General features: G+C 39.9%; 1 protein-coding gene across 1 annotated transcript; it reads right to left on the bottom strand.

Annotated features, from left to right (window-relative positions):
* Positions 1-11,530: 11,530 nt before the first annotated feature.
* LOC105853478 (ret finger protein-like 3) lies at positions 11,531-11,765 on the bottom strand. The gene is given in 2 exon segments (XM_012723200.1): positions 11,531-11,695; positions 11,697-11,765. Coding segments are annotated over 2 exon segments (234 nt in total).
* Between the last annotated feature and the right edge of the window lie 8,090 nt (positions 11,766-19,855).

Here is a 19,855-nt window from a genome sequence, read left to right as displayed (position 1 = left end):
GTGTGAGTTCGATCCCCACCCTGGAGGTGACCCACATGGCGCAGCAGATTTATGTCTCGCCCACTGCTCCCCTCAGCAGTATCTTTCATCAATATGCCTGTTCTGCTCCCTGCTCTGACTATGGTGAATCCTCTCATCTCGCCTGTACCCCAGTTCTGTATGCATAACTAATAAACCTTTATATAAAAAGAATCTGGGTTGGCTCCTGTGTTATACTTTTCCCCTTTTCAGGAAAATAAAAATACTTTTGGATGTATTTTTCCTTTATTAATGTTTCATTTGAAGGCAGAATTTCCCCTTGGTGGCCTAGTACATATGCATCCCTCCTCACATTTTATTGCAGAAATGTTGCTGCTTAACCACAATCCAACTACCTTCTGTGTAGTTCCAAGCATGTTTACATTCTCAACAATGGGAGTTTTTCTGGCTTGAATTTGATCAAGTTTTATTGCTATTCCTTTACCATTGACTTTATGGGATAAATAATAAATGCAACTTCTAGGGCCACCATCAGAAAGGAGGATTCCCATGTTGATGCTGGTGGTGGTGATAGTTTAACTCCCTTGCACCACCAAGGAGAGAAGAGGGGCAAAAATGCTGAGAGCCCTGAATGTCATAATGTGGCCCTGTTCATCTCTCCGTTTTGCTTTTCAGCTACACTGTGTCTTCTCCAAAGAACTCTGAGCTCACTGAAGTTATCCTTAGCACTTAGCATGACTCCTGGTACATAATAGGTCATTCAGTATATATTTAATAAGCAAATGCATAACAGCTTCAGTGTATGGGTGGATCCTGGCTTACAGATAACTTACACATTAAGAGCTTGTTTACAGGATTCTTTTTTTTTTTTTTTTAACTTAGAGCTCATTTACCATAGATATAATATACGTTTGTGGTCTGAGGCAAGAGGGAAAGGCACCCAGACCAGCCCACAAAAATTTACATTCCCAAAATATTCTTGAAGTAGCATTTTAGGGGAGTCGAAAGCAGAGTGGTTCAATATTCTTGCAAATTAACAAAACAGAACAAGGATAAAATTAAGGAAATATCTTTAAAAATTGATCTTGAATGCTAGCACTCAGATTGTGAAGTGTGCTTTGCTCAAGTTTCAAGTTGCCTTTACTTCAACCTATTGCAAATACTGTGTCTACTCACCATAGTTGCTGAACAGGGTCCACATCTTTGCCTCAGGCCACCCTGCTTGGCAACTGGTGGCTTTGGTTGTATGTGTTCTGTTTTTCTGGCCTCTCACTGTTTCCATCTACTCTCTCCTACCCTGACCACCAGGGAGTGAGAAATGGGCTTTCCCAGCCAAAGGGGGAGAAACAGGCTGCCATTATGACTATGACTGGGGGGTGGGGTGGGGAACAGAGGAGTTTGGTGGTTGCTACCACCTAAGTAGCCAGGTTAACTCTTTCACAGCTTAATTCTGAATGTACCACCAATGGTATTCAGATTTTTTTTTTTTGGCAAAGAAAAAGATTTAAGTTTTATCTCAAAGTGTTTTTTTTTTTAAATGTGATTTTGCTTGGAAATCACTGATGTTAGTGAACACTTAATATAGTATTACCATGAAGCTCTTATTAAAGAGTTAAAGTGAAAGAAGCTGTTTAGCTTCTTGACTAGACATATCAAGTGAGACAATTATCATGTGTACCTAAGGGAGGTGTATTACATCCTATGAAATAGACTATTTCTCATGAGAAATCAAGAATAATCTTGACTTCTGAGTAGAGGGTGAGGATTACAGTGACAATGATTTTATATTGTTGATTCCAAGCACTCAGAATGTCTTTTGTGATCTGGAGAGTTTAAATTATTTATCTAAGCTCACATGGCTGGTTAGAAGCAAAGCAAAATTGCTTTGTATTTTTAACGAATGTTACTTTATTAAGTAATTGTTCAAATCTCTGATCCAATGTGCTCATTGTCAAATGATGCATATGTTGTTGGTCTTAAAATGCTAATGACCCACACTCAATATGAGGGAAAGTCCTCTTTTAACCTATTCGGGATAAATGCTATGAGTCAGGGGCTATTTTCCTTTAGGACTTTGTGGAATTTTGGACTGACTCAACATCCTGCTCTAAGGATTCAGTTCAGTTTCAGAAATGGCTTGGGAGGGCTCATGTCTCAGCTCTTCAGTCCTCTGTTTCTAATGGTCTTTATTCACTTTTACAATAACTTGGATAGCATTTCATTAGAGTAATTCAGGTTTCGGATGAGAGTGATTGGTGTGATGAAGATGCATATTATTTCAGATATTTCTCATATTCATTCAGATAAAAAACTTAAGGTCATATTTTCTACTCCCATACTATAGTGAATACTTTGAAAAAATAAAAAGTAAGACATCCAGCCAAATATTTTTAAGCCCTAACACAGACTCACTGAATTTCAGGCTCAGAAGAATGTTTTCTAAACACATCCTCTTTGGGCCCCCATGCACCTGCACTTAAAATTTCTCACTCAGTTAACTGCCAAGTCTGCTTTGAAAGACAAAAGTTCTTATTTCCTTTTCATTACACATTCAATATTATGTCAGCTTATGTCTCTGAGAAGCATACACCAAGGCCAGATTATAAATACAGAGACTCATTGGGAGAACACCTGTGAAGGATAACGGAGGGGGGAGCAAGAATAGGTGAGAAGAACTGTCAGCCGTTCTTTAGGCCTAATGTCTAAGAAGGGAGACTTGGCATGGAGGAAACAGGATAAGCGTTGCTAGAGACTGCAGTGTGGTTTTGAGAGAGCCTTTGAGAGAGACTGGGAGTCCTCATGGCTGATAGAAGAATACCTAACTGGGTAGTACTGGTCCAGTTCTGGTACTTCCACATGGTCAGGGATTGGCTATGAGTAGCCTGGGGAAGGTATAGTCTGGGCCTACAATGGTTGGCAGATCCAAAGGTAAGAACGGAGGTTGTTAGTCATGTTCCCCATACAGATTCTCTGGAGTGGTAGCCTCAATAGCTGCCACACATATTTAGCATTCTTCCAAACAGCTGCATTTGTGTGTATGTGTGTGAGTGTTTGTGTGTATAGAGGAACTGGGGTATAGGCCATAGGATGGGGTGAGAGGATTCACCAGAGACAGAGTGGGGAGCAGAACAGGTGGATTTTACTGAATTACACTGCTAAGGGAAGCAGCTGGTGAGACAGGAAAGGTCTGTTGTGCCATATGTGGGTCAGCTCCCTGGCTGGGGATTGAATTCAGGCCACAGCATGACAGTGCTTAGACTTAACCCCTCGGGCAGCAGGGAGGCCCACAACTGCAATTTGATCCTACTTTTCTCTAAATCTTTCTTTGCTCTCTGAAACTGTCTGTGCCCTTTTCTATTCCTTGATCCCAAGTGCTATCAGGTAAGTTAACATTGATCATACGTTAACTTTCTTTCTCATATCTTTGCTTTCTCTTTTGTATCCCTTTAGTGTTTGCTTTGCCAAACACCAGAACTGCAACTTGAGTTGGCTACGAGTAGGCACCTTCTCAGAGGCAATTTACAATGGTGATTAGGAACACAGACTTTGTTGACAGATGTCAGGTCAAAGCCCTTGTGCACAAGTAGACCATGTGCAGATACTTTAATTTTTTGGACATTATTTCCCTTATTTGTGAAACAGGATCATAGTCACATAGGGTTAAATGAGATAATGCACATAGACACAAAAAGTCCTTGGCATTTAAAAAGTGCTTCATAAATATGAGCACAAAAATATTGTTAACATTTTACCCAGTCTTCAACTTAATGAAAAAAAGGATTTTTGTACTTGACTCATATCCAATTTGTGATGCATTTGGCTTAGCCTTGAGACACTTAATCATTAGTTTTTCTCAGTATCTGCCAGTGTGATACTGATATCTCTCCTTTTCCTTCCTAAATGCATTAAACTAGTTTTATTCTTGCTCATTGACTTCTCCATCCAGCTTTTCTACAAAGTCTGTGCTTCCGGGAATCAGTTTAAGGATTTTTAGTGACCCTGTGAGGCAAGAAAAGCTTGTTGTATGATTATTAAAATATTCCATCTCTGAGTTTTACAGCTATTACCACTTCTGGATTCATAGTCATTCCTTCATTTTCAAGAGGCTGTAACAGTCACAAATTCTTTGATTCTGATTTCATGAATACCAATATATTGAAAGATACTATGAATTCTCCAAATCTGACTACAATCCTAATTTGATCCTTTCCCATAGCTAGCATTCTGTTAGGGGAGGAAAGGGAACTGGTACAGATCTGGAATGCTAATAGTGATATCTTGCATATCATCTTAAATTTTTCTTACATTTCATTCATTTACCTAAAGAGATTTCATGCTTGTTATTATCTCATTTGCTATTCCAACCAAGCAAGAGGAGGTTGGATAAAAATTACATTATTCAAAAAACTGAAGTACAGGAAAGTGAATAATTTGCCCAAGTCAATCAAAAGGTTAGGGACAGTGCCATTACTTTTCTGCACATTGATAACTGGAGGCTTTTCAGTATGACTGCGCTGTTGGACATGACAGGATCTCTTTCCTCTGAAAAAGGGTGGAGTGGTTTTGACCTCTCTTCCGCCACTCTGAGATGTAGCTCCCAGTAAGGAAGAAACCATCAGTCCCTAAAGCTACCTGCAGGTCCCCAAATAGGACACTGGATATCAATCAACTGGCTTTCAAGGGATGAAACCAAATGTTTGGGTAGAGAACTTAGCCAGTACTTAATGGGCCTCATGTTAATCATGAATGTTAGGAATCTGAGCCCCCTTAGTTACACTACTCAATTTAAATGAATATTTCTATACGTCTAGGGACCAGTATTTCATATGTGGTTCAGCATATTTAATCTGTTAGTTGCCTTATAATTTATAAGCAATTCTTTGTAGCTACAGGTTTTTTTAGAGAGTGTTTTAATGTAGACTTGAATTGAGTGTTTTCTCAGGTTTGCAGGAATGTTAAATTTGAGCTCTGCCTTCTCTAATATTCTCAATTTTCTTAACCTCCCACTCTTTCCTCTTTTGTCACTTTATTTTTGCTTGTTCAACATCAGTTTTGACATTCATATAGGGAATTAATTACTCCTCCAGGTGGTGAGGCTGCCCATCATCATTTATGACCAGAAGGGTGCAAATATGACCAAGTTAACTCAATATCTCTCCCATGGGTCATGTTCTAAGTGGAACACTGACTTTATAAGAAAACACCAAATTGTTTCCCAAATGGTCATACTATTTTACATTTTAAAATAGCAATGTATAAACCAGAGCCTGTTATATAATTTGCTGGAACCAGTGCAAAATAAAATGTGGAGTCTTTTTTTTCAAAAGGCAGTAAATATACATCTGTTTTCTTCTTACTCTTAAAGTAATAAAGCATTTTAATAAAGCACTACAACTAAAGTATACTGATAACATTTGGAACTGACTTAATATTGCTTGTGTTTTCTTTTTTCAAATGATGGTTAATATAAATTAATGTGTGTATGTTGTAGCACAACAGACACTATAGAAGTTTTTGAAAAAAAAACTTATAATCTGGTACCCTGCTAATATCTATGTATATGTAAATATGTATTTTATTATTAATTTTTTTGTTGCAGTTCCATTATTTTATATCCTTGCTAGTATTTTAACAGCAGAAGAATTCCACCCCCCAGGTGTAGTCACTAAAGTCCTCCCTCCACCAGAGCCCTTAGTCCATTATTTTCTCACTGTTTTTTTTTCCTTCCTCCTTTTTCCCTCCAAAAACCTAAGATCAATAATCAGTTTTCAAGTGTTGATTTTAAAGTTGTCTTTGTCTGACTCTTTGTTTGTGTTTCTATATTCCATCTATAAGTGACACCATCTGGTACTTATTTTTCTCCTCTGGCTTATTTCACTTTGTATCATTTCCTCCAGATCCATCCATGTTGTTGCAAATGGCATGAGCTTATCTTTTTTGATTGCCACAACTTCCTGATCCACTTTGTCTGTTGCTGGCCATTTAAGTTGTTTGTATTATCTTGGTTATTGTAAATAGTGCTGCTATAAACATGGCATTCAAGATGATGTTAAGACTTAGATTTGTAATCCTCTGTTTCTTTTACTAGAAGGATTACATTATGAAATTATTAATCACTCTATCTCTGAAGCCTAGAATAGCACCCACATATAATAGATGTTCAATTTATTCAACTAAGGGGTAAAAGGAAAATCTTCTAGCTGACTTTGTATAGTGGGTGTGAAGGGAGCTTCTGGGTTGGGTTTCTTCCTAGGTATGAAAACTATTGCTACATAAGAATTTTCAGAACATAAGAATTGAACTTAAGAATTTTCAGACAGTTTAGAGTTGGTAACATTAGTCTTGGAAGCTTCGTGAAATAGTTACCTCCTATAGTAGAAGTACTCAGACAAACTATGTCAGAGTTTCCTTCTTATGAAAAGGAGTTGGAAGAGAAAACTGTGAGAGGCAGATTTATGGAGCTCCAAAGATGTTCACAGCATAATCCCTAAAATTTGTGACTATTAATTTACATGGCAAAAATGGGCTATGTACATTTAAGCTAAGGAACTTAAAATGGAGAAATTAGGGCCCTCCCTGGTGGCGCAGCGGATTAGAGCACAGTACTAGGAAGCTGGGGCCACTTTCGCAAGAGTTCGATCCCCGCCTGCCCCGGAGGTGACCACATGGCGCGGCAGACCTCTCCTGACCCACCTGCTACTCCCCTCAGCGGTGTGCTTCGTCATTAGGCCTGTTCTGCTCCCCACTCTGTCTCTGGTGAATCCTCTCACCTGCCCTGCCCTGCACCTCTGGTCTTTACCCCAGTTCACTATGCATAAATAAATAAATCTTAAAAAAAAAAATGGAGAAATCAGTCTGGATTACTGCGTGAGTGTGTAAATGCATATGAATCTAATCACATCTGTCCTTAAAACTGAGGCCTTTCCAATTGAGGTCAGAGTTAGAGAATGATGTGAAGAAGGATCAGAGTGATCCAACAATGCTGGATTTCAAGGAGGGAAGAGGTGACAAACCAAGGAAATATGGGTAGCATCTAAAAAGTAAAAGTTGAAGAAAAAAATCCCTAAACCCACAGCTTCCAGAAATAAATATCATCCAATCATCACTTATTTTTTGACTTGTGTTGGAATCCTAAGACTAAAAATTCAAGTGATTGCTAACTCAAAGAGATACATGCTTCCCCATGTTTATTGTGTATTATTTATAATTGCCAAGAACTGAACATAAATGATGAATGGATACACTGTGGGATACTATTTAGCGATAAAACAGATAAAATTTTGCCATTTGCAACAACATAGTATTATTGATTTCACTTTTGTGTGGTATATAGAGAAAGCAAACAAACAAGCTAAATAAAACAAAAATTAACTTTTCGAGTATATGACCAATTAATGGTTACTACTAGTGAAAAGGGGGTTGGATAAATCAAGTAAAAGAATTATCATATGGTGATAGAAAGAATTTGACTTTTAGTGATGAACATAATGTAGTGTATATACTGATGATTTTTTCTATGATGGAGATCTGAAACTTATATAATGCAAGGTTACTTAAATAAAAAGGAAAAAATAAATCCACGTGTTTTATAGAAACACGTTCAATAGAAAGTTCAATAGAAAATTAATATAATGACTTTTAAGATTATTTTCTAGATTTAAGATTCATAATGCTAAATTGTTGACGAGAGGATTGGGTCAGAATCAGGAAAACAAATTAAAGGTGAGGGTTATTAAACATGGAGATGGTTTATCAAAAGGCTTGTGACATCTTTATTTCCAAGGAGCTTATGAGTGTATGTGACCTGTGTGGAACTCAGTCTAAAGTTCCATCACCCATGAGTTCTAGGGGTGTGCTAAAACAATCTCTACTCCCTGGAGTCTACTAAAAGGAGACCAGATGTCAAAAACAGAAATAAAAAAAAAAAGAAGAGAAAAGCAGAATTTCTATAGGATTTGAGGCTAATCACCTTAAAATGGAAACAACTTCCTTCTGAAAGTTCCATGCTTTGGGGTTTTAGATAAAATGTTCCAATTGAAGCACTTCAAAATATTCATTTCCTATTTTCTATGAGATATGAAACTTCTCATGTGTAGATACAGAAACAACATAGCCATTGATATTATGCACAATCTGAACCTGTCACTTGATGTTAAGTGATTGAGCAAGGCTGCATTCAAGATCCATCTAAGAGTCATTTATAATAGAAAGTATTTTGATTATATCTTAAGAAAACTCCCCAGGGGAGTGCAGGGCTTTCACTCTGCAAATCAATTTTCACACAAATGGAACACTCTTCTGTTTTGACTTGCCCAATTCAGGTCCCCACAGAGAAGGAGAGAATTGCTGTAGACTTCACTTAAAACTCCCCACTCCCCTCAGCCCCCCATCCTGCACTCCATGTATCACCTGCATTTGGCTTCAAAGAAGTCATGCTTGCCTTAAGAAGTGCCTAAAAGGTATTACTTTTTGGCTGCATTTGTCTTAGGAAGTAAAATTTACAATCAGCTGGACTACTAATGAGTTCAGGAGTAGCTACTCTGTCATGTGAGGTGAGGGCTTTCTCTGAAAGTGATCAGTAGATTTGCTTCTCTCAAGAGTTAGCTTTCCTTCCTGTGTGGCATAGTTATTGTATATTGATTTAAAGGGCGGTGGGCTGCTTGAAAAGGGGGCTGCTTGAAAAGAGGGTACCTAATGTCATAGCTTCTCTTGCACCATCCCAAATTCCCTCATTTGTGTACCAGCCAATTTACCTTTGCAGAATATAGTTTTGCATCAGCCATGACAATACCTTGGAACTCTTACATCTATGTCTGAGAGTCTCTGTTAGTCAGAGGACACATTTATGACAGCTGTATGGTGACCCACAAATAACCAGTTATGCAGTCTATAGACCTTGCATAGGTCCAGCCCTGTTTCATCCAGAGGAAACTGAAGTCCAGAGACCCAGAGACTCTGTGTTAAGTAACTTGGCTTTCTTCATGTAGTAGGTTTGAAGCACGCTACTGGGTTGGTTTTTGTCCTAGGTATGGAAACTACTAAAACCGAAAATGAGATTTTTGAGATGTTTTAGAGCTGGGTAACATTAGTCTTGGTAGTTTTATGAAATAGTTACCTCTACTCCTATGTTGTGACTGAGTACACTGACCTTTAGGGCACAATGCTCTAAGCTGACTTCCAGCAGGACTGGGGAAAGCATTTCAGAGAGTGATCTAGGACCTTGCTTGAAAACACATTTTCTGGAGACCAAGAGATCTGGGTTTGAATATTGATTGCCACTTACAGGCAATGGGATCTTTGGTAAGTTTCTTAACTGTGAATTTACCTACTAAATCACTAAAATGTCCAGAATTTGTCCTATTCCCAGGGAAGAAGTACTGGCTAATTTTTGATTTTTTAACCAGTTCATCAGATGGAAGCAAAGACAGACAATAACTGTGCCACATGGGAAGGAAAGCTAACTCTTGAGAGAAGCAAATCTATCGATCACTTTCAGAGAAAGCCCTCAACCCTCATGACAGGGCAGAGCTACTCCTAAACTCATCAGTAGTCCAGCTGATTGTACATTTTACTTCCTAAGACAAATGCAGCCAAAAAGTAAGACCTTTTAGTCACTACTTAAGACAAACATGACTTGCGACCTAGAGAAGTCAGAAATCAGCTGAGATCCAGATAAGAGTTGCACATTTCCTTGCAAAGTAGAGTTCATGGGCTGTCATTCTCATTAGCTACACTTGACACCCACAAACCCCATCAGCCTTGTCTGACCATAAACATTCAACTCTTTTGCAGTGAGCTTTGTTTTCCAGGTTGAGGCCTGTGGTGTCAGGAATGCTGGAATGGCCAGGGTAATGAACTTTGGACCAGGTGAGCTCTACAGAAGTTCCTATTTGGGGGTGAGAAGTGAGGGCAAATCCTGGATGCTTCTCCCCGCACATTGCACTCCCTGCCATGGATGCTGCCAGCACCTGAGAAGCAACATCGGGGGAGCCAGAAGCTGTGACATCCCGACAGCTGAGCAGGCAGGCAGAGGCTGTGCAGGAGGCCCAGCCCCAAGGCTCAGAACCAGTCTGGGCTGAGTCTGAAAGTGTGGGCACCATTTCTTAATTGCCTGTGCACTAACAGATTAGGACCTGAAGCCCCAGAAGTGTCCTCAGATTGGCCCATCTAGAGTTGTCCTGGTAGGGGCCAGTTGGATGCTTGTAGTAGGTACAGATTTGAGGCACCAGCAAGGCTTGGTTTCAAGTGTAGGTAGAAGGCCAGGTCCTCACACGCTCCCCTCTGCAGCATACCACCCTGACTTGCACACCACCATGGCATGCTGGAGAGGCACTTCGCTCACCCACTGGCTTTTATTATTATTATTTTTTGAAAGAGCTTTTAATAGTTATAGAGTTGCTATTTATGTGCCATTTAGAACATCAGTTAATCTGTTGGGTGACACCCAGATTTTCATTTATTTATTGTCTTAGTTATACACATGTTGATTTTTCAGAGAATAAAAAGGAAAATCATTTGGAAGTTGATATAAAAGCTCAGAATAGGTCCTCCCTGGTGGCGCAGCGGGTTAAAGCACTGCACTGAGAAGCTAAAGCCACTTCAGCATGAGTTCAATTCCCGCCTGCCCCGGAGGTGACCACATGGCGCGGCAGACCTCTCCTGACCCGCCCGCTGCTCCCCTCAGCAGTGTACTTCGTCGATCTGCCTGTTCTGCTCCTCACTCTGTCTCTGGTGAATCCTCTTGCTGCCCCTGAGCCTCTGACCTGTACCCCAGTTCTGTATGAACAAATAAAAAAAACTTAAAAAAAAAAAAAGCTCAGAATATATTCAATTGAACATATTCAAAGAGAAATATAAACAAGTCCCAAAAGAAATAACCATGATAATACCTAACGTGGCTTTCCCTCACAGGGTTGATTTGAGCTCATGATTCATGAAATGTTCCCTATTTTTATGCTGCATTTGTACAATTGTGTCCCAAGAAGAAACGTTCTGAGCTTTGTCTGTGAGCACACGGGAATGTTCTATAAATGTTTCTTATACAGGACTGGGTACAGGAGTGGCAATGCCTGGATTCATGACATCTCAGAATACCTGAAGTCATTACAACTCAGGATGCCTGGAGTCATTACATCCCAGGATGCCTGGCTGGATTCACAGTATCAAAAAAAAAAAAAAAAAAAGGATGGAGAGGTTCCACAGCAGGAAGTTTAGTGAGTGTAAAAATGTGGGCTGCACTGCAAATGAAAATTCATGTCAGGAAAAATCCCAGCTCTGGCTAACCGGAGATTCGGTACGAGTTCAATCAAAGGCATAGTGCTGGCTGAGTACTCTGCATTTTCAAACTCATAGTGAAGGAGCTGTGGCTAAAGAGGGTAGCACAGTACTTCTTGGATTAGCTTATTCTTTGCAAACAGCCATAACCCAGTCTTTGTTTGTCCCCAAATTTGCCTCCCAATAACGACGGTCACAGTTATCCAGGGAAGCCCTGGACAGACATGGAATGGGCAGTCTGCAGCACACAGCTTCATTTTGTACTTGGAACACCTACTCAGATACTCTTCAGGTTCTCAGAAATGATAAGGTAGTTGGCTGGGTCAACACTCAGGGTCACATGCACTGGAAACTTCCCCATGCCTGAGTTCATCTGGAGGACATCTCTCAGCTGGGCATCTAGTTCTTTGATGTTGGAAACCAGCAATTCCATCTGGTTACTTCTGAGAGACCACAGGGCAGGATGGGCACAATAAACCCTCCCCATTGGGCTCTATCTCAAGTGACTCCATGCAATGGATTCAGCAGATGTAGCTATATTTCAGGAACATGGGGGCTTTCAAGATAATCTAGGCAGCCATGACATGGAAATGCTTCTTTAAAGTGTTTAGCCAAGTACATTCTCTCTTTCTAGTATGTTTTCTTCTGACCTCCAGCTGCTTCCCCTGACAACTCAGTTCTCCACCTGCTGATTTTTTAATTGTTCAAAGTTGCACACACCATAGCACTTCAAATGTAATGCTCCAGATCAGTCAGATTACCAAACATGCCCGCTGCCTGCTTTCCTTTCCTCTTTTTTTGAAAACTTCTGCTGAGTGGATATAATGACACAAGTTTGAGGCAACATAGGGCAATGAAAAATTGATGGAGTTCCAATGAATGTCTTGAACTTTGACCCCTTAATGAAACCTGTGACTTGCTTCCCTGCTACATTTTAATGTACAATCTAAAACCCTTACATGGTCTCCAGCCTCTCCAGAATCTGTTTCCAGGGGCCCACTCTGCTTACTCTGTCCCTTACCCTAAACTCCGGCCACACAGACATTTTACAGTTTTCATGGATAGAAGCTCTTCCTGCCCCAGTTGACAACTGTTCCCTATAACTAAAAGATAACTTCTTCTATTCTCTCTCTCCCAACTTCATTTCCATCATGAGATTTCCTGCTTTTAAAGGCCTTCACTCACCCTCAAAATTGTATTTCCCTTGGCACTTAACAGGATATATCATTTAAAAATTAATCTCATGTTTATTTGTTCAATGCTTATATTTACTAGACTGCAAGTTACATGAGGGCAGGGCAATGTCGCTTTTGACTTCTGTATTTTCAGAACCTAGCAGTATCTGGTACATGGTAGATATTCCTTAAATATTTATTGCATGCAGCAAGGAACTTCTCAGAAATGTGATCATAGACCTTTGATTTGGGGTTTGCAGTTGTGGTAGAGGAAACAAGTTCAAAATCATAACCTCTAGCCTTTTTTAAATGGTACATTACCTGCAGTAATAACTTATTTATTTTAGTGTACACTCCAAATTTTGGATATTTATAAATTATATAAATGTAATGCATAATCTCACATATTTATGTATTATTACAAAGCACACACCAAAAACCCCTTTAAACATACATAGAGACGTTTAGAAGCTAAGGTAAAAATAGTAACTATAGACAAAAATTCTAGATCTTTTTCATGAACTGCACTACTTTGCAGTTAGTAGCCCACCAGGCAGACAGTTTGTGAGAAGGATGCCCTCTCCTGGTGGAGGGCAGCTGAGACATTTGCTTTTGACAGTGCAGATCATAGGATTCTTCCATGGGTCTACAATTCTGTGAGCAATTATATAGCTGGGTACTCTTAGCATTATTTTCACTCACAGAAAGTGCAAGATAAGGTATTGGTTTAAGCCAACACATCTTTAAAAGGTAAAGATACTCCTATTGTGCAGTCATATGGATCAGGAAGCACTGAAACAACTGTGTATGTGTATCAAAGCCAAGTGTTGTCAAGTTAAATAAATTGAGACAAGTAAAAGTGAGTTTATTAAAAAATCATGGCTGAAGACACAGGCCTGAAAACAGCCTCCAATGAGCTTTGGGAAAACTGCCTGAATTCTGAAGTTATATAGACTGGAGGGAAGCATTTATTAGGATTTTTTTTCAGAGAAAGGCCAGGCAGGTGTCTGATTAATGTATCTTTTTGATGCTGTCTATGTACTGAGAAAGACAAAGTGGGCTATTAAAACTTACCCTAGCTATTTAGAGACTTATGTTCTGGGAATGGGAATTTTAGCAATGCCATAAATCTTGAAGTCCTCCTTTTACTGATTTTCCCTGAGGCAACTTTGTTGTTGAATTGGCTTCTTTACAAGACCAGTCCAGCTGTCTCTTGACTTGTGGCCACAGAGAGAGCTACCCACTAATTGGAAGCTTTAATTAACAGTGTCTATAATGTTGACTGCAAACATGGGCGGCTCTTATAGCAGGTCTGGGCGTGAGGTGGGGACCAGGTTGTTATACACCCCTGACTGCTTTGCTCTTCTCAGAACTTTTGGTGGATCACCTCTTCTCTCACAGCAGTGTCCTGTCCCCCTTTTCTCGAGTCCTCCAGAGCACAAGAACATCCACCAAGACCTGTCTAAAGTTTTGAACCAGGCACTTAAGCACCAAGTATGGCTGGATCACCTGAGCATGTGATTGGTCATGGCTGGGCCCGTGTGAACCCCATGTCATCTGGAAATAGGCAAAATGATGGCATTTCCTTCACAAGGTTGTGGCCAGGGCAGAAAGAAGTAAATGTTTACACAGCACAGCGTGCAGCCCAGTGTACTTGGTGACTTCTTCATTGTGTAGAAAGATCCAACAGCTGGGAGGCTCCCCCATGTGCAGTGTGTCACACAGGCACCCTCCAGGGCAGTGTTGGCAAGGCCTCTGGTTTCTGAGCAACCTCAGAACAGCGACGGTCATAGAAATGGGAAGGAGGGAATACCTCTGGGTACACACTGTGGAGGAAAAGTAGCCCTAGGTTCCAGTCTGACTGCCCTTACTGGTAACATGACTTTTGCTAATGAAACAGCCTCTGCAGAGCTCAGTTTCCTTTGTGATACCTGCTTTGTAATGGTAGCGAGGGAGCAGTGTTTGACAAGTGGCAAGTACTACAGAAAAGACAAACAAACAACAACAAAAAACTTTAAGGAAAGAAATGATGGAGTGAAAAAGTCCTGGGATGAGCAAGAGGTCAAGAGGATGTCTTTCTGCATCACCCACAACAGGGAAAAGTAACCTCTGCTTTCTGGAGGCAACTTGTGTCCTTAGTCTGGTGTGCCAGCCTTTTCTCTCCCTTTGGAGGATCAGCTGTTCAGGGTTAGCTGTCCTGTTCCAGAAGGCAGAAGGCTGTGTTGGGGACAGCTTTGCTTCCTGTTGGGAGAGCTGGCTTAGCACTTTTCACATGAAGCACTAAATCATAATCTTCAAATGTCAGTGGGGGAATTGATTTAAAGATGATGTAGTCCAAACACTTACTGAATGAATACTCAAGAGTTAGAAAAAATATGAGTACTTAGGAAGACAGATGGCACAGAGGGTTACAGTCCTGGTTTGATGGCTTAAACTTTCAAGGCCTTATTTTCTTAATCCAAATAAGTGGATTTTTTTTATTTGTGTACATTTTTTATTTTAAGGCCAATATTACAAGATTTTAAGATTGTCTCCATGGTGCATTACAAAAGTCATAACAGAGAAACAGTATGAGCTATAGAGGTTGGAAAAATCAATTTAATTGTTACTACTTTTAAGGCACACCTCTTTTTATCAAACAAAAAAAATAAACTCTAATCAATAGTACAAACTACGGGTTCAACAAATATTATTAGAGGTTATGTGTTGCAAACCCACCGAGGGGTGCGCTGACGGTTACATTCGCTCGTTGCCCGAATGTAGGAGATTTGGAGAAGCGAAAAACTGAAGCAGGAGCCTGGGGTCTGAAGTCCGAAGTCTATTTATTGGGACTGCCCATGTATATATGTAGGGTCTGTAGGTGCAGGGAAAAACAGGAAATGTGCCCAGGAAATGTGCCCGGCACAAAGGGTGGGGTGCATGTTTGTACCAGACCTGGGGCTTCTTGTAGCTTCTACTTGAAGCCTACAAAGTAGTATGCTGCAGCTATTTGCAGGACAGAGTGCACTGTGCTTTGCTGACTTGTTTGTTGGCCTTACTGGGGAGTGTGCTCACCCATGCACAACATTAGCCAGGGAGGACAGGTGCACTTGAGGTCCTGCAGAGTTAGCCACAGTTATGTAGAACTGGAGTCATGAACTCTCATCTAATCCAGGTCACTAGCTCCAAATCCAGCTTATTCCAAACCAACAGAAATCCAGCAAGTGGAAGTGTGTTTTCTTTCTGGAGTCATACGATGTTAATTTTTAAAAATAATATAATAGTTTATTTTTACATCATTCTGTGCCTTTTTCCATCTCAGTTGTGATCCCATCACCAAATCACCCATGTGCCATCACCATAGTCCAGTTCATTTCCCTCCCCGCAATTGTTTTTGATCCCATTCTCCACTCCACCCCCATAAAATGTCTCTGGTATATATAGCTGTTCATTATTCTTATTATTTTCTTGCCTGGCCCATTATACTCCTGATATTAGTGAAACCATCCATATTTTTCCTTATCTTTTTGGCTTATTTCACTAAGCATGATCTTTTCCAGCTTCATCCATGTTGCTACAAAAGGCATGTGTTTATTTTTTTGGTCAAGATCAGAGGTAGTATGTGTTAGTGCTGGCTGAGATTTGACATGAGACACGCTGCCCCTAGACAGTGCTCTTAGTCACTCCATTTAGATGCTGCTTTTGGTCCCTTTTATATTCTTTTGTCCTGGGGAATAAATCAACTCAGATGGAATGAAAGATCTACCAACCCTATTTCCATCTTAAAAGTGCAGTGACTCATGCTATATTAACATTCCTGTTTATGTTTTCAGTTAGTTAGAACTGTGGCAAAGTTCAGTTGCCTGAAATTTTTTAAAAATATAAATGATAATAGTAGTCAAAATATACATGGGGTAACAAGGCAACTACAAAACCACAGGACTTGCAAACTTCTTCTGACTGTGCTCCTGCTCAACTGAAGGAAATTGTAGTTACAGCTGCCGGTCAAACTGAGGGGCCTTGATATTGATCAACCTGCCTGCTTGGCCATCCCATAGAGACTTTTCCTTCCTGTAGGCCAGTTATTTATGAGATTTGCTCAGTTCTTTTGGGCAACACACTTCAAAAACACTTTGGCTATATGTAATATATTTCACTAATTATTCTGAGGAAGTGAAGATACTCAATGGTGTTCTGCTTTGAATAATGTTAAGTGTCATTTTATTATGTGATGATGAGAAAAAAATAGATTCCTTGGGGAACAACTGTCTGTGGAGTTTGCATGTTCTCCCATGTCTGTGTGGGTGTCCCCCAGGGTCTCTGATGTCTTTCAAAGATGTGCACAAGAGTATCACAGGAGTAGCCACTTACCCCACTCTGAGTGTGTGATCTGGATGTCCTGTTCAGGGTTGGCTCCTGCCTGTGCTCTGAGCGGCATAGCTAGGCTTTGGCACCTGTGAGCATGAATTGGAATAGGTTGGTTGGAACAGAAGTGAATGTTTACAGACCATTGTTTAATATTAGAAGTGTTTTGGGTCTTTATAAAAAGTAGGGTGGCGATTTTATGAGTAGAAATATGGTGAAACATTTAACTCTTGTTTATATCAATTAGCCCATGGTAAAATTGGTTTCATTATATAACATTTTGTTTAATTTCAGTTTCCAGAAACTTGCTGATGATGTTAACTGAGGATTTACTGTACGTGTGAGAAGACTCCTTAGGGAAATTCTTGAGCAGAGAACAACTTCTAGACAGCTGACACTGTTGATGAAGAACAATCAGCAAACACTAGATTCTGTCAGGAATTATGCTTGGGTCTTCAGGAATTTCTTGTTAAGTCTGGTAAAGAGTGTGCATTGTAACAGAGGAACTCATTTTATATATTAAAATAAGATATAAGGAGTACATAGTTATTTGGGTATTAAGATGTGCAAGCCTAGTACATAAACTGAGAAACAAAAACATATCTATATCCTAATTCTGGAACCTATGAATGTTGCATTGCTTGGTGACAGAAATCCTTGAAATGTGGTTAAGGATTTTGAGGCAAGGATGTTATCCTGGATTATTTGGGTCGACCCTAAATATAGACACAAGTGTCCTTAAATAAGAGAGGACATGGTACAGAGGAAAAAGGAAGAGGTTATGAAAATGGGAGGCAGATCGGGGTGGGAGGAGGAAAGTGCACTGGACTATGGTGATGGCACATGGGTGATTTGGTGATGGGAAACCCAAGGGGATTGCAACTGAGATGGAAAAATGCACAAAAAATATGTAAAAATAAACTAATATAATAAAAAAAAAGAAAAGAAAAAGGGCGGCAGAAATTGAATTTGTTGTAGCTACAAGTCAAGAAATGCTGGCAGCCATCACAATCTGGAACAGGCAAGGGACAGATTCTTCCTTAGAGCTTCCAAAGACAGAACGACCCTGCTAATATGTTGGTTTTGTTTCACTGAAAGGAATTTTGGACTTTGGGTCTCTAGAACCAATACATTTATATTGTTTAAGTCACATAATCTGTGATATTCTGTTATGGTGGTCTTACCAAACTAACATAGAAAGGAGAATTTTAAAGCCTCCTTTGTAATGTTTGGCATGTAGCCTGCCCCTCAGTTATCCTGTATGTGGGAGCAGCATCCTGTGAAAGGGCTCCTTGGGGGGTCTAGGATCAGTATGTCTGAGGCATGTAAGATTGATCAGCAGTCTTTGCTTCCTCTTATCTAGCATGTTCAAGAGACTGCCTTTTGCAAGCTTGGCTTTTGTTATCACACTTACTTCTGTTAATATGTTTGCTGCAAGTGATCTTTCACTTAGAAAATTTAGAGTTGGTGTTAAAGAAGCTAACTTTTTGTTCTAAGAAGCACTGATTTCTTTTTTGCATTGAATACATGAAACATTCCTCTTTTGAATTCATCTAGGGAAGCAAAGTTCCACATATGGGTGGGAATACTGAATCCGAAACAAACTTTTTTCTAGCACATGGAGCAATGACATCACTCACAAATAGTTTAGTTGTCCAACTTGACTTGTATATAGTGGTAGGAGAACTTTTTTGTGACCAGCAGAAGAAATTCAAAGTGTTTGTGCACATGTGGTAATCTCTCTGGGCGAGATGAGGGACCCAAAGGCTATTACAACAATAAATTCTTTTTCTCTGTTTTTGCTAAAGAACTGTCAAATTCTTCAAGAGCTGTCAAATTCTTCTGTCCCATCTGTAGCAGTCAGCTTTATAGAACAACTTATTATTTATTAGATTTTCTCTTCCCATGCACTCTACAAGGCACTTATCAGTACTAGTTGTGTTTGTTCCTTAAGCCAACAAAAATCTTTTGATTATTTATTTGTTAGCTCCAAAAGCAAGTCATAAACCCTTATACAGACTCTTGAGGAAGTCAGGACTGGCATGGTGATGTGATGGGAGCACTGAGAAATCACTCCAAAGCTAGTAATGCTAATGCAGCTGCAGTTGCAAAATAGAAGAGGGCCATAGAGGTTGCCAGAGGGCAGGGGAGACTGTGGATTGGAGGTAATATGCAAGTAGGATTTGTTGGGGAAGACAGCATGATAGAAGGTGGGCAGCAAATGAAGTAGTCAGGTGTCTAGGGGGTTGGTGTATTCACAGAATATTGACTTGGCTCAATGTGTGGATCTGGACATGAAATGATAAGAGTAATAGATTAGATAAAGAACAAGTTGGTCAGGAGTCAGATATATTCTGTTCCATTTGAACAGCAATGCCTACTACTGAGTTTCAAGTTGTTTCCTCCTATATTCTAATTTTTCTTCATTGCCTACAGCAAAACTTGAAAACAAGATAAACTTGTATCGGTTTCATTTTCTGGAGTAGAGGGAAGTGGTGAGAGCTGCCTAGCATGAGTTAGAAGGTCAGACAGTCCCTCAGCATTGGGGCACCCCAAAGGTTGAGGGAACTTGATAGCACTCAAATATGTTTACCATTTGCTTATTCTCTTCCTTAGGTTATTTCAGTCATCTAATCTGCCTTCATCCAAAAACTTCAGTGTTATTACCTCTACCTAATCAGTGATTTTGACTCTTTAGTAGTCACTTATATTCGCATCAACTCATAAAATTAAAATGTGAATATGTGTTTATTTCTGCATTTCAGAAATGCAAAGTTGATGCGTGTACCCCTGGATTTTTACATAACAAGATGCCATTGCTTTAGTGAAATGTTAAGTCAGATTCTTGATAATGTATTTACTTCAAGATTTCAGATCTTTCAGATCACTCTGGAAGTCCCATGACCTGGAGCACAATACAGATCAACATCCAGGGCTTTATTTATGTTTGAGCACTGCCATTGTTCATGAACACTCCCTTTCCATCTGGGAGCCTGCATGGAAAAGGTTAATGCTTAGCTTTCTCTCTGATATTGAATGTTGGGGATATCCCAAACATTACATCAACCCCACATTGACAGTGC

The sequence above is a fragment of the Condylura cristata genome, unplaced genomic scaffold, assembly GCF_000260355.1.
Source record: "Condylura cristata isolate star-nosed mole 26May11 unplaced genomic scaffold, ConCri1.0 scaffold00010, whole genome shotgun sequence".
Classification (NCBI taxonomy): Eukaryota; Metazoa; Chordata; class Mammalia; order Eulipotyphla; family Talpidae; genus Condylura; species Condylura cristata.
Note: the sequence above shows the minus strand (reverse complement) of the source record. Positions and strands in the feature narration are given on the sequence as shown.